General features: G+C 41.9%; 1 protein-coding gene across 1 annotated transcript in view; it reads left to right on the top strand.

Annotated features, from left to right (window-relative positions):
• The first annotated feature begins 1,964 nt into the window (after positions 1–1,964).
• FYB2 (FYN binding protein 2) overlaps positions 1,965–18,246 on the top strand; it is a 92,339-nt gene continuing 76,057 nt past the window's right edge. Inside the window, 4 exon segments of the mRNA XM_032639130.1 lie at positions 1,965–2,712; positions 6,831–6,992; positions 8,791–8,824; positions 14,848–14,856. Coding sequence (XP_032495021.1) covers positions 1,965–2,712; positions 6,831–6,992; positions 8,791–8,824; positions 14,848–14,856 — 953 coding nt within the window.

Here is an 18,246-nt window from a genome sequence, read left to right as displayed (position 1 = left end):
GGACATTCACAGCAATGTGGGTGTACTTAACACTACTATACTGTGCGCTTAAAAATGGCTATGGTGGTGCGTTTAAAGTTAGGTGTATTTTACCACAATTTAAAAAATATTAACCACTGAGGTATGTACATCTGTCATCTCATGTGACCCTTGCAATGACCCTGAACTGTTAGTGTAGCATTGTCCCATTTTATAGTGAGGAACATAAGGCTCAGAGAAGCAAAGGGAACTGTCCAAGACATGTGACTAGAAAATGGCAAAGCTGAGCCTCACACTTAGATCTCCAAGTTCCATGTCCAGTGCTGGCTTCTACCACATCAGGGGAAAGGAAGGTCAATGGAATCAACTTGACTGCTGGTTGAAATGTTAGAAATTAACCCTGGGCAATTTGTGAGGAAAGCTATAAATGTGTGTATGGTGTGTGTGTATGTGTGTGTGTGTGTGTGTGTGTGTGTGTGTGTGTGTGTGTGTATGTGAGAGAGAGAGAGAGAGAGAGGAGGAAAGAGGGAAGAGCATGCACGCAAGCTCCCAGACACCTGCTTCATATTTCCTGTTCAACTTTTCTCCCTTCCTGAATCTTCAGAGGGCAGTGTGAGTCAACTAATCTACAGTGTGAGTCAACTGTAAGCACAGTGAGAAAACGTCACCCAACAGTCATTCCTTCAGCAGGCAAAATCAGAAGTCACTAGCATGGAGGTTGTCTGTATACATGAAATTAAGACCTTTAAGATGATCAAGAGAAGATGGTGGCTCTTACTTTGGAAATGGCTCTATTAGATGTCCTCCCGCGCTCTATCTCCTCCCCCTCCAACCTCCTCTGAAGACAGAAAATGACAACGCACTTACAAAAGTAAATTAAATCTCGTGAGAGAAAGGGGGAAACTGGGAAGAGCACAGAGCAGGAGTCAAGCCTAATCCTACCTATGTAGTAGACCACCAACTCACCGTATAATCCCAGGCATGTCCCTTCCTCTGCCCAAAGGGCTGCGCTTCTATTACTACCCCCATTTTCATATACTGAATTTGAGCTGAATTTAGAAAGTGGAACACAGTCTCCCAAGGGGAGTCAAAAATACAAGAGCATCATCTCGTCTCTTATGAGTAAATTTTATTTACTATGTGTCAGGCACTGTGATGGACACTTTACATATGGCACCCCTCATCCTTCTGCCACTTGCAAGTTATTTCTATGATGAGACTGCACTGATGATACCAAGTTTCCCAAAGTATTTTTCTAGATGATAAAAGAGCAGAGTCTGAATTTGAACACAGACCTGTCTAGTTCCAAAGATTGCTCTTTTTTCCACCCTATGGTGTTAAGTTCAACAGCCAAGTTATGAGGAGCTGTGGAAGCAATGTGGAGTCAGGGAGGAGTTAGCTCTACGTATCAGCCACAGGGGGAATGTTGATGGAGAAGGTGGGCGTTACTGTTGGAAGAAAGCAGTTGACAAGTATACGGGGGATGCACTTGGGGGAAGCAAGAGCACATGAGAGAAGTCAGGGTGGTGGGGAGTATAAAGTTACAGGAAAACTGTAAATTATCCTGTTTGGTTTAAGTGTGATTATGTTGACCTATGGCTGGAGATCATAATTCTGCCCTCTTTAAGATCATAATTCCACAACTTTTGCCAATGTTCTTGAATATCATGAGAGGGGTTTATTTGCATAGGCAGCAGAGAGCCACCAAAAGTTTATATCAAGGGATTTATCAGTAATTGTTGGTACTATCTCTTTTACAAGCGTTCTTTATATGTTGTGAAGAAATTAAACATACCTGAAGTGTTTCAGAGAGCACACAATTGTTTTCACTCTGCCTCACATAGACAATAGCATTACTGGCTGGTATGACTCAATAGATAAGTGCTGGCATTACATCAGCACCTACAGCCTCTTAGCAGGCACAGTGAAGTCAGCTAATCATGCTGCTTTCTTCCTAGAGTAACAAGACATTACGGTTTTCTTTTATGCTCTAGGAAGTGTTAAGAAACTTCAAGGAAATTCGAGCCAAATTTCAAAAGCTTGATGCGCCATCTCTTCCAGGACCTGTTAAATTCCCAGAAGGTGTTTCTCAAAAGGGTGACACTGGAAGCAGACAGTCCACAAAGACTTTGGCCAGTGGGAAACACCCCTCTTCCAACCACAATGAGCCCCTACCCAATTGTGCCAGTGGTGACTCCCAGACTCTTAAACCCCAGAAAGTGAAGTTGGCTCAGAAGAGCGAGACTCAGAAATGTTCTAATTCCCTGGAACCTCCTGGGAATTCTTCTGGTTCTTCAGTAAATTCACAGAAGGCTTCTCTGCTGTTAGATGTGAATCAGTCAAATGCTGAGATAACCAGTAAGAAGAAAGTAATGGTGAACAACAGCTTCAGAAACAAACTCTGGAACTGGGAGGTTTTATCTCAGAAAAGTAAGATGTCATCAGTCTTTATCTCTGATGTGGATAGCAGGGCCTTTCATCTGGAAGAGCAGAAAAGCATGGGGCTTACTCCAGAGGAGCCCAGGAAAAAGATGGAAAGGAAAGGAGCCCAGACCCTTCCTTCCCAGAGGCACTTGATGGCCCAAAGAAGATTGTGTGCCACCTCTGAAGATCCCACTGTTGGACTTTCTCAACATAGCAGGAGGAGCCCAGCAAACCCCAGTCCTGAGAAGAGCCTGGCAGGGAGCACCTGCCACCCTGTCTATGATGGTGAGCTCACCAGCCAGGCCCCAGGTGAGAAATCGAATCCCCACAGGCCTGGGGGGAAGGAGCACTGTGTTTCTAATTTAGAGCTTGCTGGCTTGGGATGGTCACATACGTGAGCTGGGCAGTGTTTGCTTCAAACTCCAGCACAGGTATTCTAGGACCATTTGCTAGGTTATAATTTCAGGTTTGGGTAAAGTGATTAATCTCCTGGAATTATACAGAGACACAGTTGGGGCAAACCTGGATTTGAATCTTAGCTCTACTTCTTACAAGATGCATGAAATTGGACAATCTGCTTAACTTCATAAAGCCTGGTCTGCTCTCCTATCAATCGATCCATCACCAATCTTCCTTGTCTTGGTAAATAGCCTGGTTGCTCAGGCCAAAAATCTAGGAGTCATGCTCTATTCCTGTCTCCCCGTTATTCTTTGCAACTAATCCATCAGCAAGCTCTTGGTTCTATCATCAAACTATGTTCTGAATCCCTCTACTTGCTTCCATTTCTGCCTTCTGCCCATGTCTACACCACCATGGACCATCTCTTGCCTGGATCTGCTTTCACACTCTTGCCCTCTTATACTGTACTCTCCTCCTCGCAGGCACAGTGATCCTCTAAAGCATAAATCCAATCATGTCACTCCCCAGCTCATTTCAACCACAGCCATATTACAGTGGCTTATATGATTTGCTCCTTGACTACCTCTCTTACCCTCTCCTCTCTCACCACATTGGCCTTCTTGCTATTCCTTAGATACACCAAACTATTTCTACCCCAGGACCTTTTCACCTGCAGATCCCTCTTCTGGAACATGTTTCCCCTAGGACTTTGATGTCTCACTCCCTCACTTCATCAACGTCTCAGCTCAATGTCACCTGCTCTGAGTGGAACTTGTAGATCGCTCTATCTAAAATAGCCACCCCACCACCAGCATTCTTTATCTTCCTACATTGCTTTGGTTTTCTTCGTATCACTTATCCCTATCTGGTATGTTATTATGTATTTGTTTGTTTATCTGAGTAAAATATAAGTTAAATGAGGATAAAAACTGTCTTCTTTACCACTGTATCCCCAGAACCTAGGAGAACAAGGCCAGTTTCAGTGGCTCCTCAAGAAAGTATTTTCTGAATGATTGAATGCACGGATGGATGGATGGATGGATCTCCTGCTTATAATCTTATATGGTTTCTCTTTGCACTCAGAATAGCATCTAAACTACTTACTGACTTCATAGCTCTGCTTCTTTTGATCCCTGCTTATGTCTCTGACTTACCTCCTGCTCTCTTCCCTGGTTCACTAGCCCACAGATAGCACCCTGAATTTCTTGCTGTTCCTTAAACAGACTTTGTTATGACTCAGGACCTTTGCAATTGCTGTTCCCTCTTCCTAGACAACTCTTTTCTTTGATCTTTGTATAATTGCCTTTAGATCTAAGTTCAAATGACACTTTCCCAGATAAGCCTTCTCTAGCCAGAGATCTCCATCTAAAGACCACTACCTCACCACCAAGAGTTCACATTCTTTCATATCATCATTATTTCCTTTATAGAACTAATAGATTGCTATGATTTTCTTTTTTGGGTTTTTTTTATTGAAGTAGAGTTGATTTACAATGTTGTATTAGTTTCAGGTGTACAGCAGAATGATTCAGTTATACATATATATGTGTTTCTATTCTTTTTTAGATTCTTTTCCCTTATAGCTTATTACAAAATATTGAGTAGAGTTCCCTGTGCTATACAGTAGGTCCTTGTTGGTTATCTATTTTATGTGGTGTGTATCTATGAATCCCAAACTCCTAATTTGTCCCCCCGCTTCCCACCGCCCGTCTGTGATTTTCTTATCTGTTTATTTGTTTGCATGTTTATCATCAGCCTCCTCCTATTAGAATGAAAATTCCTGAGGGCAGAACTCTATATGTTCTTGCTCTTAACTCTAGCCGTAGCCCCTAGAACAATGCTTGGAATATAGTAAATAGTTATTGATGAAGGGATGGAAACGAAGAGAGGATGAATGAGAGGAAGGAGAGATGGGGGGAAAGAAAGGGCTAGATAACCTACCTGATGGAGCTGTTGGGAGGATTAAGTGAGAAAACCTATGTAAACTGCTTAACACAGTGCCTGGTAAAAATTAGGAGCTCAGTTAGTAAGTGATCATTCACTTTCACTGTCTTCTCCCTAAGTTGATAAAGACTAAAATCTCTGACATTGCGGCTTATAATTCAAGCCTTAGAAGGATGCAACTCTGGCCCTGACTATGTAACCCCTGCTGGTAGGGCTAGAAGGAAGCCCCGCTCCCGCCTGCAAAAGATAGCAGGGCTTTGAGGAGGTTGCACTGAGGTACTTGTGAAACACTAGGCAACTTCTCTAGTTTTGCCATGTAGTCAACCACTGTATTATGTAAACCAGAAAAATCAAGGTTTGAATAATGAATAATATAAGAATAATATTATTCTTGAATAATATTGAGAATATAAAGAATCTTGAATAATACAAGATTTGGGGCTATTTTCAGTGTAAGAGGCAGATACAGTGTTTATATATAATGTTGAAATTTCTGTTGGTTGGCTTATCAGTGCAGAAAGACAAAATACGTGAAATTGGGACTGTCCTGGAAAATTCTAGGACACAAAATCCACAGGTGCCCAGGTACCACAAAGCCAGCCTTGAAGCCTGTTCTAGGCATTGAGCCCCGGAAATCATTGACGAATTGTTACTCCGCTTCACGGCTCCCGTGTTAGTTGCCCGTCATCAGTGCTTGAAAAATCCTTTCAGGGAATAATCATTGTCCATTTCCCCTGATGCAGGCCCTGTGCTTGGTGCTGGGGGGAGGTCACTGGGGCCTAGTCCCTGCCCTCGAGGAGCCTACATTCAGTGGGAAGATAGACCAGCTCTTTTAATATGCCACCACACTGATGGAGAAGTGGTAACAATGTGCTAGGGGATACAGAAAAAAGAGTGGTTGATTCTGGGTTTGTTTTCTGGTAGAAATCAAGAAACACCTCCTAAAGGAGGTGTCATTGGAGCAGGGCCTTAAAGAATGAGTCAGAGTTCGCCAAGGGAGAAGTGAGGGAACAGCATTCCAGAACCAGGAGGAATGGCATGAACAAAATCTTGGATATATGAGAGCTATTTAAGGCTTTTAAAGTTAAATCTGGAATGCTGTTCCAGATATATATATATATATATATATATATATATATATATATATATGTGTGTATATATATATGTGTGTGTATATATATATGGCTCATTTTGCTGTACAAACACAACTTTGTAAATCAACTGTACTTCAATTTAAAAAGTAAATTAAAAAAATAGACACTATAAAAAAAATCAAATCTGGAAAACGGAGAAGCCAGTGGTTGTGAGTGAAAGATGTTAGGGCTTAAGGTTGGGGAAGGAGGGTGGTAAAGTGTGATAAGAAAAGAAATGTAGATTGAGGCTGTGTGGTGTTTAAATGCCAGAGTATGGAGTGAGTGGACGGCAGCTGAGGAAACTGGGCTTCATCCTCTGGGCAGCTGGATGGTGGCAAGATCGGGTTTGAACAGGGAACCCTATCTAAAAAAAAAAAAAAAAAAGTGACTATATGTGTATGTATAACTGATTCATTTTGCTGTACACTTGAAACTAACACAACATCGATTGTAAATCAACTACAAGAAAAATTGTGTATTTATTTTCTTTATTTTGGGGGCTGTATCAGGTCTTCGTTGCGGCATGAGGGCTTCTCCCTCGTTGCGGTGTGTGGGCTTCTGTCTAGTCGTGGTGCGCAGGGTTTTTCTCTCTCTAGTTGTGGCACGTGGGCTCTGTAGTTGGCGGCACGCTGGCTGTCTCGTTGGGGCGCGCAAGCTCAGTAGTTGTGACGCGTGGGCCTAGCTGCCACGCAGCGTGTGGGATCTTAGTTCCCCGACCAGGGATTGAACCTGCGTCCCCTGCATTGTAAGGCGGACTCTTCACCACTGGACCACCAGGATGTCCCTTCAATAAAAATTTAAAAAACAAAAAACAAAAACAAAAAAAGATCGGGTTTGCATTTTGATCAGGACACTCTGTCTGCTGGGTGGAGAATAGATGGGAGGGGAGTGAGGCTGAGGCCAGCCATGAAATGGAAGTATTAAGCTACATTTTGGACTGCTTATGCTCAGAGGACCAGCCAGATGTCAGTCATCCACAACTTCCCAACACCAAGCCACTGCCTTCCGTCAAGTCCCTGGGTCCTCCTCCCGCAAAGCCACCGAGGCCCCCGGTCGTGAACCTCCGGGCCTTCCAGAGGCAGGCAGCTGCTCTTCCCAAGACCCACAGGGAAGGTAAGGAAATGCGCAGGGCCCCGTGCACAGCCAGCCAACAGAAGTCATGGCTCCCGTGGCCAGATCCCCGTCACCTCCCCCTCTGCATCGACTCCCAGGGGACAGTGCCAGACTGCTTTTCTGTGGGGCTGGACATCCATCACTGCTTATTCTCACGTACAGGCTGTGGCAGCTCGCCTGTGAAATGACAAATCTGTGGGAATTGGCCCCTTATCGCTCCTGGGCCAGCCTGCTTCCCCTGAGAGCACTGCATTTGATCACTGGAACTCTGTCCAAGAGGAAGAAAACAAAAAGTAGCTGAGGAGGGAGGCAGGGAGTCTTTGTTTTCCTACAAAGCCCATGTTGTCAACACAACCAGGTGCAGTAGGAGAGGGGGAAGAAGTGAGGAGAGGAAAGTCAGTGTGAACTTGACCTGGGATCATGCTGAGAGTCCCTTGGGCCTCTGTGATCTGCCTTCAGGAATGAATTGAAGGGCCCCTACCCCTGCCCCCATTAGTCCTTTCCGGGACCTGCAGCATCCTTGGCAGCCATCCTTCTGTGCTCTTGTGTGTTTTCCTCTACTATGTGAAGGGAACCACCCTCTCACCCCTCTTTTCCCCCCACTGCAGCCTGATCCTGTTGACACTGGAAACACCTTCGCTTACATTTGCTCTAGTGAAACACAAGGTGAACATACACTTTGGGGTGATGCGTAGTGCTGTGCTAGCATTTGTCTTACTGTGGCCACGAGTGCCTGTGGATGGTACACTAAAAGAGCTAATTCTTCGTTCATTTATTCTTAGTTTGTTGTCTGTTCATTAGACTGCTTTGGGCAAACTTTGGGTGAAATTTCTTTAACTCAGTGATTCTCAAACTTCAGCATGCATCAGAGTTAGCTAGAGGACTTGTTAAAACACAGCTTACTGGGCCCAACCCCGGAGTTCTGATTCAGTTGGTCTTGGTTTGGGGCCTGAGAATTTACCTTTTGAACAAGTTCACGGCGAGATGCTGATGTTGCTGGTCCAGGGACCACACTTTGAGAACCACTGCTATGAGTCATCTGAAGTCTTATCCTAAAAGAAAATCCTATAGCGAGAAATCAAGCTCTGCTAAGTATACTTTGATAATATGGCCACCTCCATATCAAAGAAGGCTCAGTATGACTTTTATAAACATTAAATAATTCAGGCCTCAAACCGTCTCTCTGAAAGAGAAGGAGGTTGTCAGAGAACAGAGAACATAAGACTAAGATTTTGGGAATAAAATGGGCTTTGTCAATCCCAGCTCTCCCCTCGCTAGCTATATAAGTCTGGGCACAGTACTCACTGAGCCTCATTGTCATTATCTATAAAATGGGGATGATAATAACACTCGATGATTGTGAGGAGAAATGAGATGAGGCCTGGGGAGACTTTGAACAGTGCTTGGCACACCAGTAATGCTCAATGAAGGCACTGTTATCCTTAACTCAAACACACACTGAGCAGCTATACTCTCTTTGCCAGGCTCCATGATAGAAACAAGAGATTAAGAGGTAAACCCCACAGGGGCTTACCTGGAGGTAAGCCCCTCCAGGGCTCAATACAGGAGATTGCACTCATAAATAAGCACCATAAAGTGTAGGTGAACACTGCATGCAGGACTGATGGTCCCCGGATGCCAGGGGGAGGGGCGGCTTGGGGCACAGGTAAGCTGCCCTTCTACATTTTGTCTCTGGGTGGGGGGAGGAGGTGGCGGGGTGTGGTCATTGCACCAACAATTCACTTAAACAGGCTGCCACTGAAACCCCTCTTTTTCACCCTGCCTCTTGCTCTTACAGCAGCTGGGGAGGAAGGCGACCTGCCTCCAGAGAGGTGAGTACCTGTTTTTCAATTTTGTAGGAGCGTAGCCCATCAAGGAGGCTGCTTAGCCTGCCCAAAAGCAGGCAGTAAGCACACGCCAGGTGTCTGTATTTCTCAGAAGAGTTGCAGGAAGAGCAGATTTATAAGCACCAAACTGCAACTTTGGATTAAATGAGAGATTAAATAAACTGCATTTAAAAACCAGGCTGGCATTAAGTTGCAAAGATGGTCATCTGAGGTCCTTTTTCTTATGATACAGTTGGGTTCAGTAAATTGAAACATCAGCCTCTGTAGTAATAAATCAGATTAGAGGCCACAGAGTGCTGTGGGCAGCCAGTGTGATGTTAGGAATCGGTAATGGGACAAAGGACCTTCTGGTTTTGGTGCACTCATTGTAAGACTTTGGCCATGAAGTGTCAGTCCATTAATCACTCAGCCATATACTATCTGTTGAGCCCTCTGATGTGTCACGCATCAAGCTGGCTACTGTATACAGATGTTCTCACTTCCTCTTCTCAAGAACGCTGTGAAGTTGCTGCCCCTGTCCTCATTTTTTTTTTTACAGCTAAAGATAGTTGGCCTCAGAGAGTTTGTCACTTGCAGAGGCATGATTCCAACCCAGGTGTGCCCAAACTATTTTTTTAACTGAGATATAATTGATATATAACACTGTATAAGTTTGAGGTGTACAGTGTATTGGTTCAAGACACTTATATATTACAATATTGTTACTACGGTAGTATTAGCTAACACCTTTATCACCTTGCATAATTATTTCTTTTTTGTGCTGCAAGCAGTTAAAAATCTAGTCTCTCAACAGCTTTGAGTTTATAATATAGCATTATTTTTTTACTATAATCCCTATGTTGTACATTGAATCTCCAGAACCTATTTATCTACAGGTTGCAAGTTTGTACTCTTAAACAACATCTCCAATTTCTCCATTCCCCAGCCCTTGGTAACCACCATTCTATTTTCTGCTTTTACAAGTTCTGTTTTTTTTTTAAGATTCCACATATAAGTGATATCATGTAGTATTTGTCTTTCTCTGTCTGACTTATCTTACTTAGCATAATGCTTTCAGGGTTCATCCATGTCTTTGCAGATGGCAAGATGGCCTTCTTTTTCAAGGTTGAATAATATTCCATATATAAATGTGTGCATATATTTATATATCTCACATTTATAATATTACATTCATATATCTATAATATCTATTGCATTTACACATTTATATATATAATATATGGATTATATATATATGTATATATCTCATATCTTCTCTACCTATTCATCTGTGGACACTTAGGTGTCCATCCATATCTTGGCTATTGTGACTAATGCCACAATGAACGTGGGAGCTCAGGTATTTCTTTGAGATCCTATTTTTGTTTCCTTCAGGTGTATACCAAGGTATAGGCTTTCTGGACCATATGGCAGTTCAATTTTTAAGTTTTCAAGGAAGCACCATACTGTTTTCCATAGTGGCTGTACTAACTGGTATGCCCAAACTACTTTGACTATACAAACTCCTTCACAAAGATGCTCCTGTTCTCAAGAAGGTCAGTCTTAGAAGGAGAACTAAACATAAAAATAAATAATCATACTACTTATTCATTCATTAAATGTTTATAGGGCTTCCCTGGTGGCACAGTGGTTGAGAGTCCGCCTGCCAATGCAGGGGACAAGGGTTCGTGCCCCAGTCCGGTAAGATCCCACATGCCGCGAAGCGGCTGGGCCCGTGAGCCACGGCCGCTGGGCCTGCGCGTCCGGAGCCTGTGCTCCACAATGGGAGAGGCCACAACAGTGAGAGGCCCGCACACCGCAAAACAAAAAAAACAAACAAACAAAAAAAAAAAAAAAAAAAAAAAATGTTTATAATAGTAGAATGTGTTACATTTTGTAATAGAGAAAGGTATAAGTTTCAGAGGTTGCAAAGATGCAGAGGGATCATTTTTCCTTGGGAGGGTCAGGCAAGTCTTTATAGAAAACATATGAGTTGTCTATTGCTACAGTAATACTGCATAATACCAACAGAACATCAACAGTATACAAAGTGACTGTGGGTTCGGCTGATCTGGGCTGGGCTCAGCTGGTGTGGCTCACATGTTGAAGACTATCTAGACAGTTTTGCTGATACTGAGTCAGAGTGGAAGGGCATTGAAGCTTTACATGGCAGTGGGCAGGGATCCATGGAGGGGTGAAGAATAGGGGCATTAACTCAATCAACCTAACAGTGAAGAGGAAACATTTGAAATAAGTATTGAGGATAAACATCTGTTGGAAAACGTGGGAAGGTACACTATAGGCAGAGGCAGGAAGTGTGGAGTAACAAGTCTTCTTTTGGAAACTAGAACTACTTGAGTTAGAGTATAGAAAGTATAGTAAGGAATGGAAAGAAATGGGAGGGAGACAGGAACCAAATCATGGAGGATCTTGTACACTAAGGACTTGATACGATGTTCTTGTTCAACAAGGAACAGACCGAATGATGCTAGAAAAGATTCATGTGCTCTAGGAACTCCTGGTTCAGTGGTCTGTTTGAAAGAGTTCAAGGATGGCATGAGGTAGGTCAGTGGAACCGCCTTCTATGTGCATTTATATGAAAGAGGGAAAAAAATTTAGAAGGCTTGGGAGATGATTTGCACTATTTACTCAATGAACATGGGCCTCAGTATCACAGTTTGAGGGGACAGTGTAATTCTGCTGTGCTCTGAGTCAGTCTTAATTCCCTCTTGCCTCAGATACTGTGAGCACCTCAGTATGGTTATGAGTGTGATTTGGCACGCTCGTAAGCTAGTGTTCAGCTAGGTATGCATTTTCCCTATAGCTTGGCTCTAAACTAAGCTGACTCCTTCTCTGGCACTTTAATCATCCATTTCAACATGGGGGGCAAACTTGCTGTGATAGGCAAGTATTGGGAAACTGTAGTCAGCCTCTAACATGACACCCTCTTCCTAAGGGATTTACAAGGACAGTTTCACTATTCTGTCCTTTCACACTGACTTTAGAACCCTAACCTCATCTAAAATGAGACTCACTATACTTCGGTTATGATATGGGCCGTACTGCTGTAAGAGTGAAAGACAAGAGATGAAGAGGCACCAGAATACTTAGGCGTGGCTTCGTAGAAGGCAAAACACCTTGAGATGTATCCTGTGTGATAGGTCAGGATTAGGTAGGCTTACTTATTTGTTCCCTTTTGTGTGACTGTAAGATAGGTGAGGGCAGGGTTTTGTCCCCAGAAATAACCACATTCTTGACTGGTAGTTGGTAGATGGATGGATGGATGGACAGATGGATGGACTAAAGGACAGAGCAATGGATGGTCAGTATAGAGCTAGAACATGATTGAAAGCAAGGTGGTAGTAATAAAAAAGAGGATATAAACAGACAAAAGAAGTATGCTGATGTGGAAAAGTAAGAGATGACATTAGATCCTGAAATACATTAAGTGCCATGCTAAGGATTTTGAATTTTATCTTGTCAATGATAAGAAATTAGTTTGAACAAGTAAATGCCATGATGCTAAGCAGCCTTAGGTACAACTTCTATGGAAATTGGCGCTGGTTTGGGAAGAACATCTTCCATGTTCATGGTATTAATTTTCAATAAAGATATTAGATTAGAAATAGAATATGTCAGATCTTATTACTGGAAGGAGACATGGCAATTATCTAATGCAGCCAGGCCATTACAGCATAATGTTAACAAAAATCTGGGCTTTTCATCTAAGCCTTACCATTTAACACCTATGTAGTACTGGACAAATGCCTTAACCTCTGCAAACCTCAGTTTCTACTTATGTAAAATGGGATATTGATAGATCCTAACTCATGCAATTGTGGTGTTGGTTAAATGAAGTAATGATTGTAAAGTGTTTAGCACATTACCTAGCATCTAGAGAGTGCTCAATACCGTTTACTTGGCTATTATACAACCTCCCACCAAAGGCAAGAATTCATGCTCAGAACCTTAGTCTCTTCAAAAATCCTTTGATGGTGAGCTCATTGCCTGGAGAGTCCAGTGTCTTTCTTTGTTGGGCCAGATTTTATCCACTGAACATATATTTATTGAGCATCTGCTATATGCCAAGCCCTCTTATATACATTGAGAATACAGCAGTGTATAAAATATCTTACATGTACCCACACACACATTTGTTTGTTTGTTTATTCAAAAGTCCTTCAAGTGGGGCTGGAAAAAGAAATGACATCCTTACTCTAGATTCCCAACCATCCCTCCAAGATCTATTCATTGGTATAATAGATGTTGTCTTTACTTCTTCTTTACATGACAGTTTTTAAAACATCTAAGGACTACTTTCTTCTCTAATCTCAAACTCATTGTTTTCAACTATTATTCATAAAACGGGAGTCTTTGTGTTTTCACTGTATTTCTATGGATATATTTTGTAATCCTCTTGTTAGGAACTCAGTGCATTTAGAATAGCCATTTTTACTTCTGAGCCTCTCTATATTGTGTATTAAATATAAACAGCATTGTGTAAAGGGGCAAGTACAGGTCTAGAGTCAGGTTAGCATGGGTTCAACCACTCACTCTATTTTACACAAGTCATTCAACAGCTCAGAGTTTTGACATGCGCGTCTGTAAAGTGAACATAGTAATATTTACTTCATTGATAGTCACAAAGACTAAATGAGATAAATTATATAAAGCATGGAGTACACAGAAGATGATCAATGAGTCTTTGTTTCTTCAACTCTTGGCCTCTCCATTTCTTCTTATCTCTGGAATATTAATATTGCATTAATGAATTGACTGTGGAGTTTATCCTTTGTCATCACTCTTTCGTGCAAACCAAGCTGGTTGGCATGCCTCTTGAATAAGCAGCTCCTATTTGTGTTTGTGAGCAAAGCAGGGTAGTCCCAGGGCAGCAAGCAGCCCTGGGTCTATGTCAGTACTTAGCAGAGTTGGCTAATATTTTATTCATTAGCTATCAATATGGGTTTTCTCCTATTAAGAAGAGTCAGAGGGTAGTCCTGAGTCAGGAAATCTCTGACTTAGACACTAAGGCAGGGAGAGGCTATTTATTTCAGGAGTAGAAAAGATGCAGACAGTACACTGTTTCTTGCGCGAGGGTCTGTGTGTGGATCTCAGGATTCCACCATATTCTCTTCTGGACTTTTAATTTTGTATTTTCATTTTGATGATCATCTTTAAAAGATAATATAAGCCTATTTTCAATCTTCTGGATGGCCTCCTTCAACCTAATACTTTGGGACATACTTTTGTGTTTGGTTTTTGATATTTCTTCCCCATGCAGCGTGGGAAACACAAGCATCTTCTAGGGCTGAGCAGATTATGTGACTATGTCGAGAACCTGTATTAGACAACTGGGAAGAATAGAACCTGGGGAATAAATGCCTTTACTAAAGCATTCAAGTAAAATAATGATGATAACAGAGAAATGACATGGTGGCCAAATAAGATGAAGCTGTAGTCCTTATTTGAATAGTGGTAAGTGCTATAAAGAAAAAAATTTTTATACAAGTTTTAAAGGTTACACTCCACTTACAGTTATTACAAAATATTGACTATATTCCCTTTTTTGTACAACACATTCTTGTAGCTTATCTTACACCCGATAGTTTGTACCTCCCACTTCCCCACCCATATGTTGCCCCCCATCCAAATGGTAACCACTAGTTTGTTTTCTATCTCTGTGAGTCTGCTTCTATAAAGAAAAATATTTAAAGCATATTAGGATAATAACAGGGGGTTGGGAGTGAAATAAAGGAGGTGTAGGATGATCAAGAAAAGCCTCCCTGAGGTAGTGACTTTTGGGCTGAGACCTGAATGATGAGGACTCAGTTATGGAAGGTCTAGAAGATGTTCCAGGAGAGGGAACAGCTGGGGCGAATTCTCAAGAACCGCCCTCTACACATTTCAAGAACCGGAACGGCAGGGAGCACAGCTAAAACACAGTGCTCTAGGGGAATGGCGGTGGTGGTTCTTGGGAGCCGTGGAATGAGTTTGGATTTTGCTCTAAATGCATTGGGAAGCCAGAGGAGAGTTTTTAAGCCAGGCAGTGACATGAGCTGACATTTATTTTGTAAAGATCAATCTGGATGCTGTCTAAATACTAAATTTAGTGGAGAAGCAGGTGGAAATAGGCAGACAGCCTAGGAAGCCATTGTGACAATGAAACAATGACAATAACATTAAAAATAACAATCAACACTGATATGGCGTCTGTTCTAAGTATATAAATGATTCCATTTGTGACAATCTTTAAGAAGTAGATGAAGCTATTATATATTTTATAGATGAGAAAACTGAGTCACAGAGAGGTTAAATAACTTGACACAGACAAGGGGGTAGAAATGGAGATAAAGAAATGAATGGATTCAAGTTATGTTTTAAAGGAAAGCCAGCAATTGCTGGATCAGCTGTGGGGAGTGAGATGGGAGGGAAAGAGAGGAATCTAGAACCTGTAGGTGATGTGTTGTTTCCATCCCTGTTGATATTTAACAATGTGCTCGGCACATCATCAGTGCCCAGCACAAGATGGAACTTTCCTAAAAGCTATTGGGGATTGGTTTCTATTTAACAAAACAAGCATGTCTTTGTACTGTATGCATGTAACACTAGAACTTCCGAAGGCTACTTTTTAAATCGTTTGTAACTACAGGGCTGTGTGATGAATGGCTGCATTTTAGGTGGTTAATACTAGTATAGATCTGCTCCCAATGACCAACAGCAAAGTAGGCTCCCCATAATGGTATCTGGAATGTGAAAGTTGGCCCCAAGATCCCAGTGTGTTAAACGAAGTCACTTTGGGGCAAAAATAAAGAGAAGGACTTTTTTTTTTTTTTTTAAGCCTGTGCCTTTATTAATTTTTAGATCCAGAACACTCAGGTGGCTTCAGCTCAAGCCACTTCAATAACTTCTTATTATCCCTTTTTAATTGGACTTTAGGGACATACCAAGGCCACTGTTCAGTCTGCCTTTCACAAGGGCAAGGGTGGTGGGAACAGTGGATTTATTTAGGCTCTCTCTCTTCTTTCATGTTTTTAAGTTTTCCTCCTTTAAAAAAAAAATCACCTAAAGATTCTACTTATTCAGCACTTTTTATAGACAAAGCCTTGTGCCCTATGTTTATGTCCCACTTTCATTTTAAAACTCCCAACTGCCACCACCCCACGAAATAAGTGGTTAGTGGACTCTCTAACCATAGAGTCAGGTTAAGTAATCCAGGAAGATGCAACTGGATCAGCAGTGCCGGGGTCTGACCTGGTCAGCCCGACTCCAGAGCACAGCCTCCCAGGCGCCTTACCGGATTCGCATGGGACTCTTACCTGTGACAAAAGGGGGCAAGGTTTAAGAGACTCCTGGCCTCCTTGTTTTTTGTTTGGTAATTGACAGATATTTACAGCATCTCACGTGTGGCATAGCTGTGGATTCACCCCTCACGCTGTCCTCATTGCCTATTGTCCTGTTCTTTCTAATTAAAAATGAGTTTGTGAATAAAATGGAAATAAAGTTATATATAAAAGAAACAGACTTGTGGCCTTAGGATTTCACTTTCTCTTTGCAGAAAGATCTGTGTGAGGGAGGCTGGCTACAGTGGAAAGTGTTTAGAGTCAAGTGGTGCCTTCTCTCTTTGATAGCATTCAGTTGATAAGGAAAAGGTCATGATTTAGGAAGAAATCAGACAATCACGGGTTGTAGACTTGGAGCCTTTTTTTGTACATAGGTATATTCAGAAAACTTGAGTGAAAACTAATCTTTGGTTACTGGGCACGTCCTGGGCATTGCTCAGCCCTTTATGTATACCTGTTAGACTCATTTGAACCCCATAACCATTTTAAGAGGGCAAAACTAACATTCCCATCTTGTAGAGGAGAAACCACGGGCTCAGAGACATTTCATGACTTGACCTAAAGTATAAGATAATACAGAGCTTATCCAGGTTGTGAACTCAGACTGTGTGTTTATAAATATTTTCAACCACAGTGTCCTGTGTCAAAAGTTTTTCAACATGAGGGATCTGGGGACATTTCTGTTAGACTGTAAACTCAGTGAGGCAATGGATCATGTCTTTTTCACCTTTGTTTCCCCGGGAAGTAGACATGCAAGTAATAATTATGTATAACTAAGTAGGTGATGGACCAATGGAGTGACAGATAAACAGACTGATGGGGAGAAGGATGGACAGATAGAATGAATTACCCTCTATGGACTTTGGTATAACTAAACATTCCAAGACTCTATCTGCATATTTTGCATTGATCGTACATGCAATATCATATCCTAATTTAAACAAAGCCGAATGATGAGGATGATCTGACCTCTTCATTTGCCCTTGTGCATCATGTAAGGGTTCCTGCCGTATGAAGATGTGGATTTACATGAAATCCTCTCTTTTCTCTTCTCCTTTTTAGTCTAGCATGCAGCAAGTGACACTCCGCCAACAAGCTTGTCCTTATTATTTTAGCCCTCTCTCCTCTCTTCCCTCTCTTCTGCGGACCCATTACACTCTGAATTAACTATTTTTTTTTTAAACATCTTTATTGGGGTATAATTGCTTTACAATGGTGTGTTAGTTTCTGCTTTATAACAAAGTGAATCAGCTATACATATACATATGTTCCCATATGTCTTCCCTCTTGCGTCTCCCTCCCTCCCACTCTCCCCATCCCACCCTTCCAGGCTGTCACAAAGCACCGAGCTAATATCCCTGTGCCTTGCGGCTGCTTCCCCCCAGCTATCTACCTTACTACGTTTGTTAGTGTGTATATGTCCATGACTCTCTCTCGCCCTGTCAAAACTCACCCTTCCCCCTCCCCATATCCTCAAGTCCGTTCTCCAGTAGGTCTGCGTCTTTATTCCTGTCTTACCCCTAGGTTCTTCATGACATTTTTTTCCCTTAAATTCCATATATATGTGTTAGCATACAGTATTTGTCTTTTTCTTTCTGACTTACTTCACTCTGTATGACAGACTCTAGGTCTATCCATCTCATTACAAATAGCTCAATTTCATTTCTTTTTAAGGCTGAGTAATATTCCATTGTGTATATGTGCCACATCTTCTTTATCCATTCATCCGATGATGGGCGCTTAGGTTGTTTCCATCTCCGGGCTATTGTAAATAGAGCTGCAATGAACATTTTGGTACATGACTCTTTTTGAATTTTGGTTTTCTCAGGGTATATGCCCAGTAGTGGGACTGCTGGGTCATATGGTAATTCTATTTGTAGTTTTTTAAGGAACCTCCATACTGTTCTCCATAGTGGCTGAACCATTTCACATTCCCACCAGCAGTGCAAGAGTGTCCCCTTTTCTCCACACCCTCTCCAGCATTTATTGTTTCTAGATTTTTTGATGATGGCCATTCTGACTGGTGTGAGATGATATCTCATTGTAGTTTTGATTTGCATTTCTCTAATGATTAATGATGTTGAGCAT

The sequence above is a fragment of the Phocoena sinus genome, chromosome 1 (genome assembly GCF_008692025.1).
Source record: "Phocoena sinus isolate mPhoSin1 chromosome 1, mPhoSin1.pri, whole genome shotgun sequence".
Taxonomy (NCBI): Eukaryota; Metazoa; Chordata; class Mammalia; order Artiodactyla; family Phocoenidae; genus Phocoena; species Phocoena sinus.
This window is presented reverse-complemented; position numbering and strand designations above follow the sequence as displayed.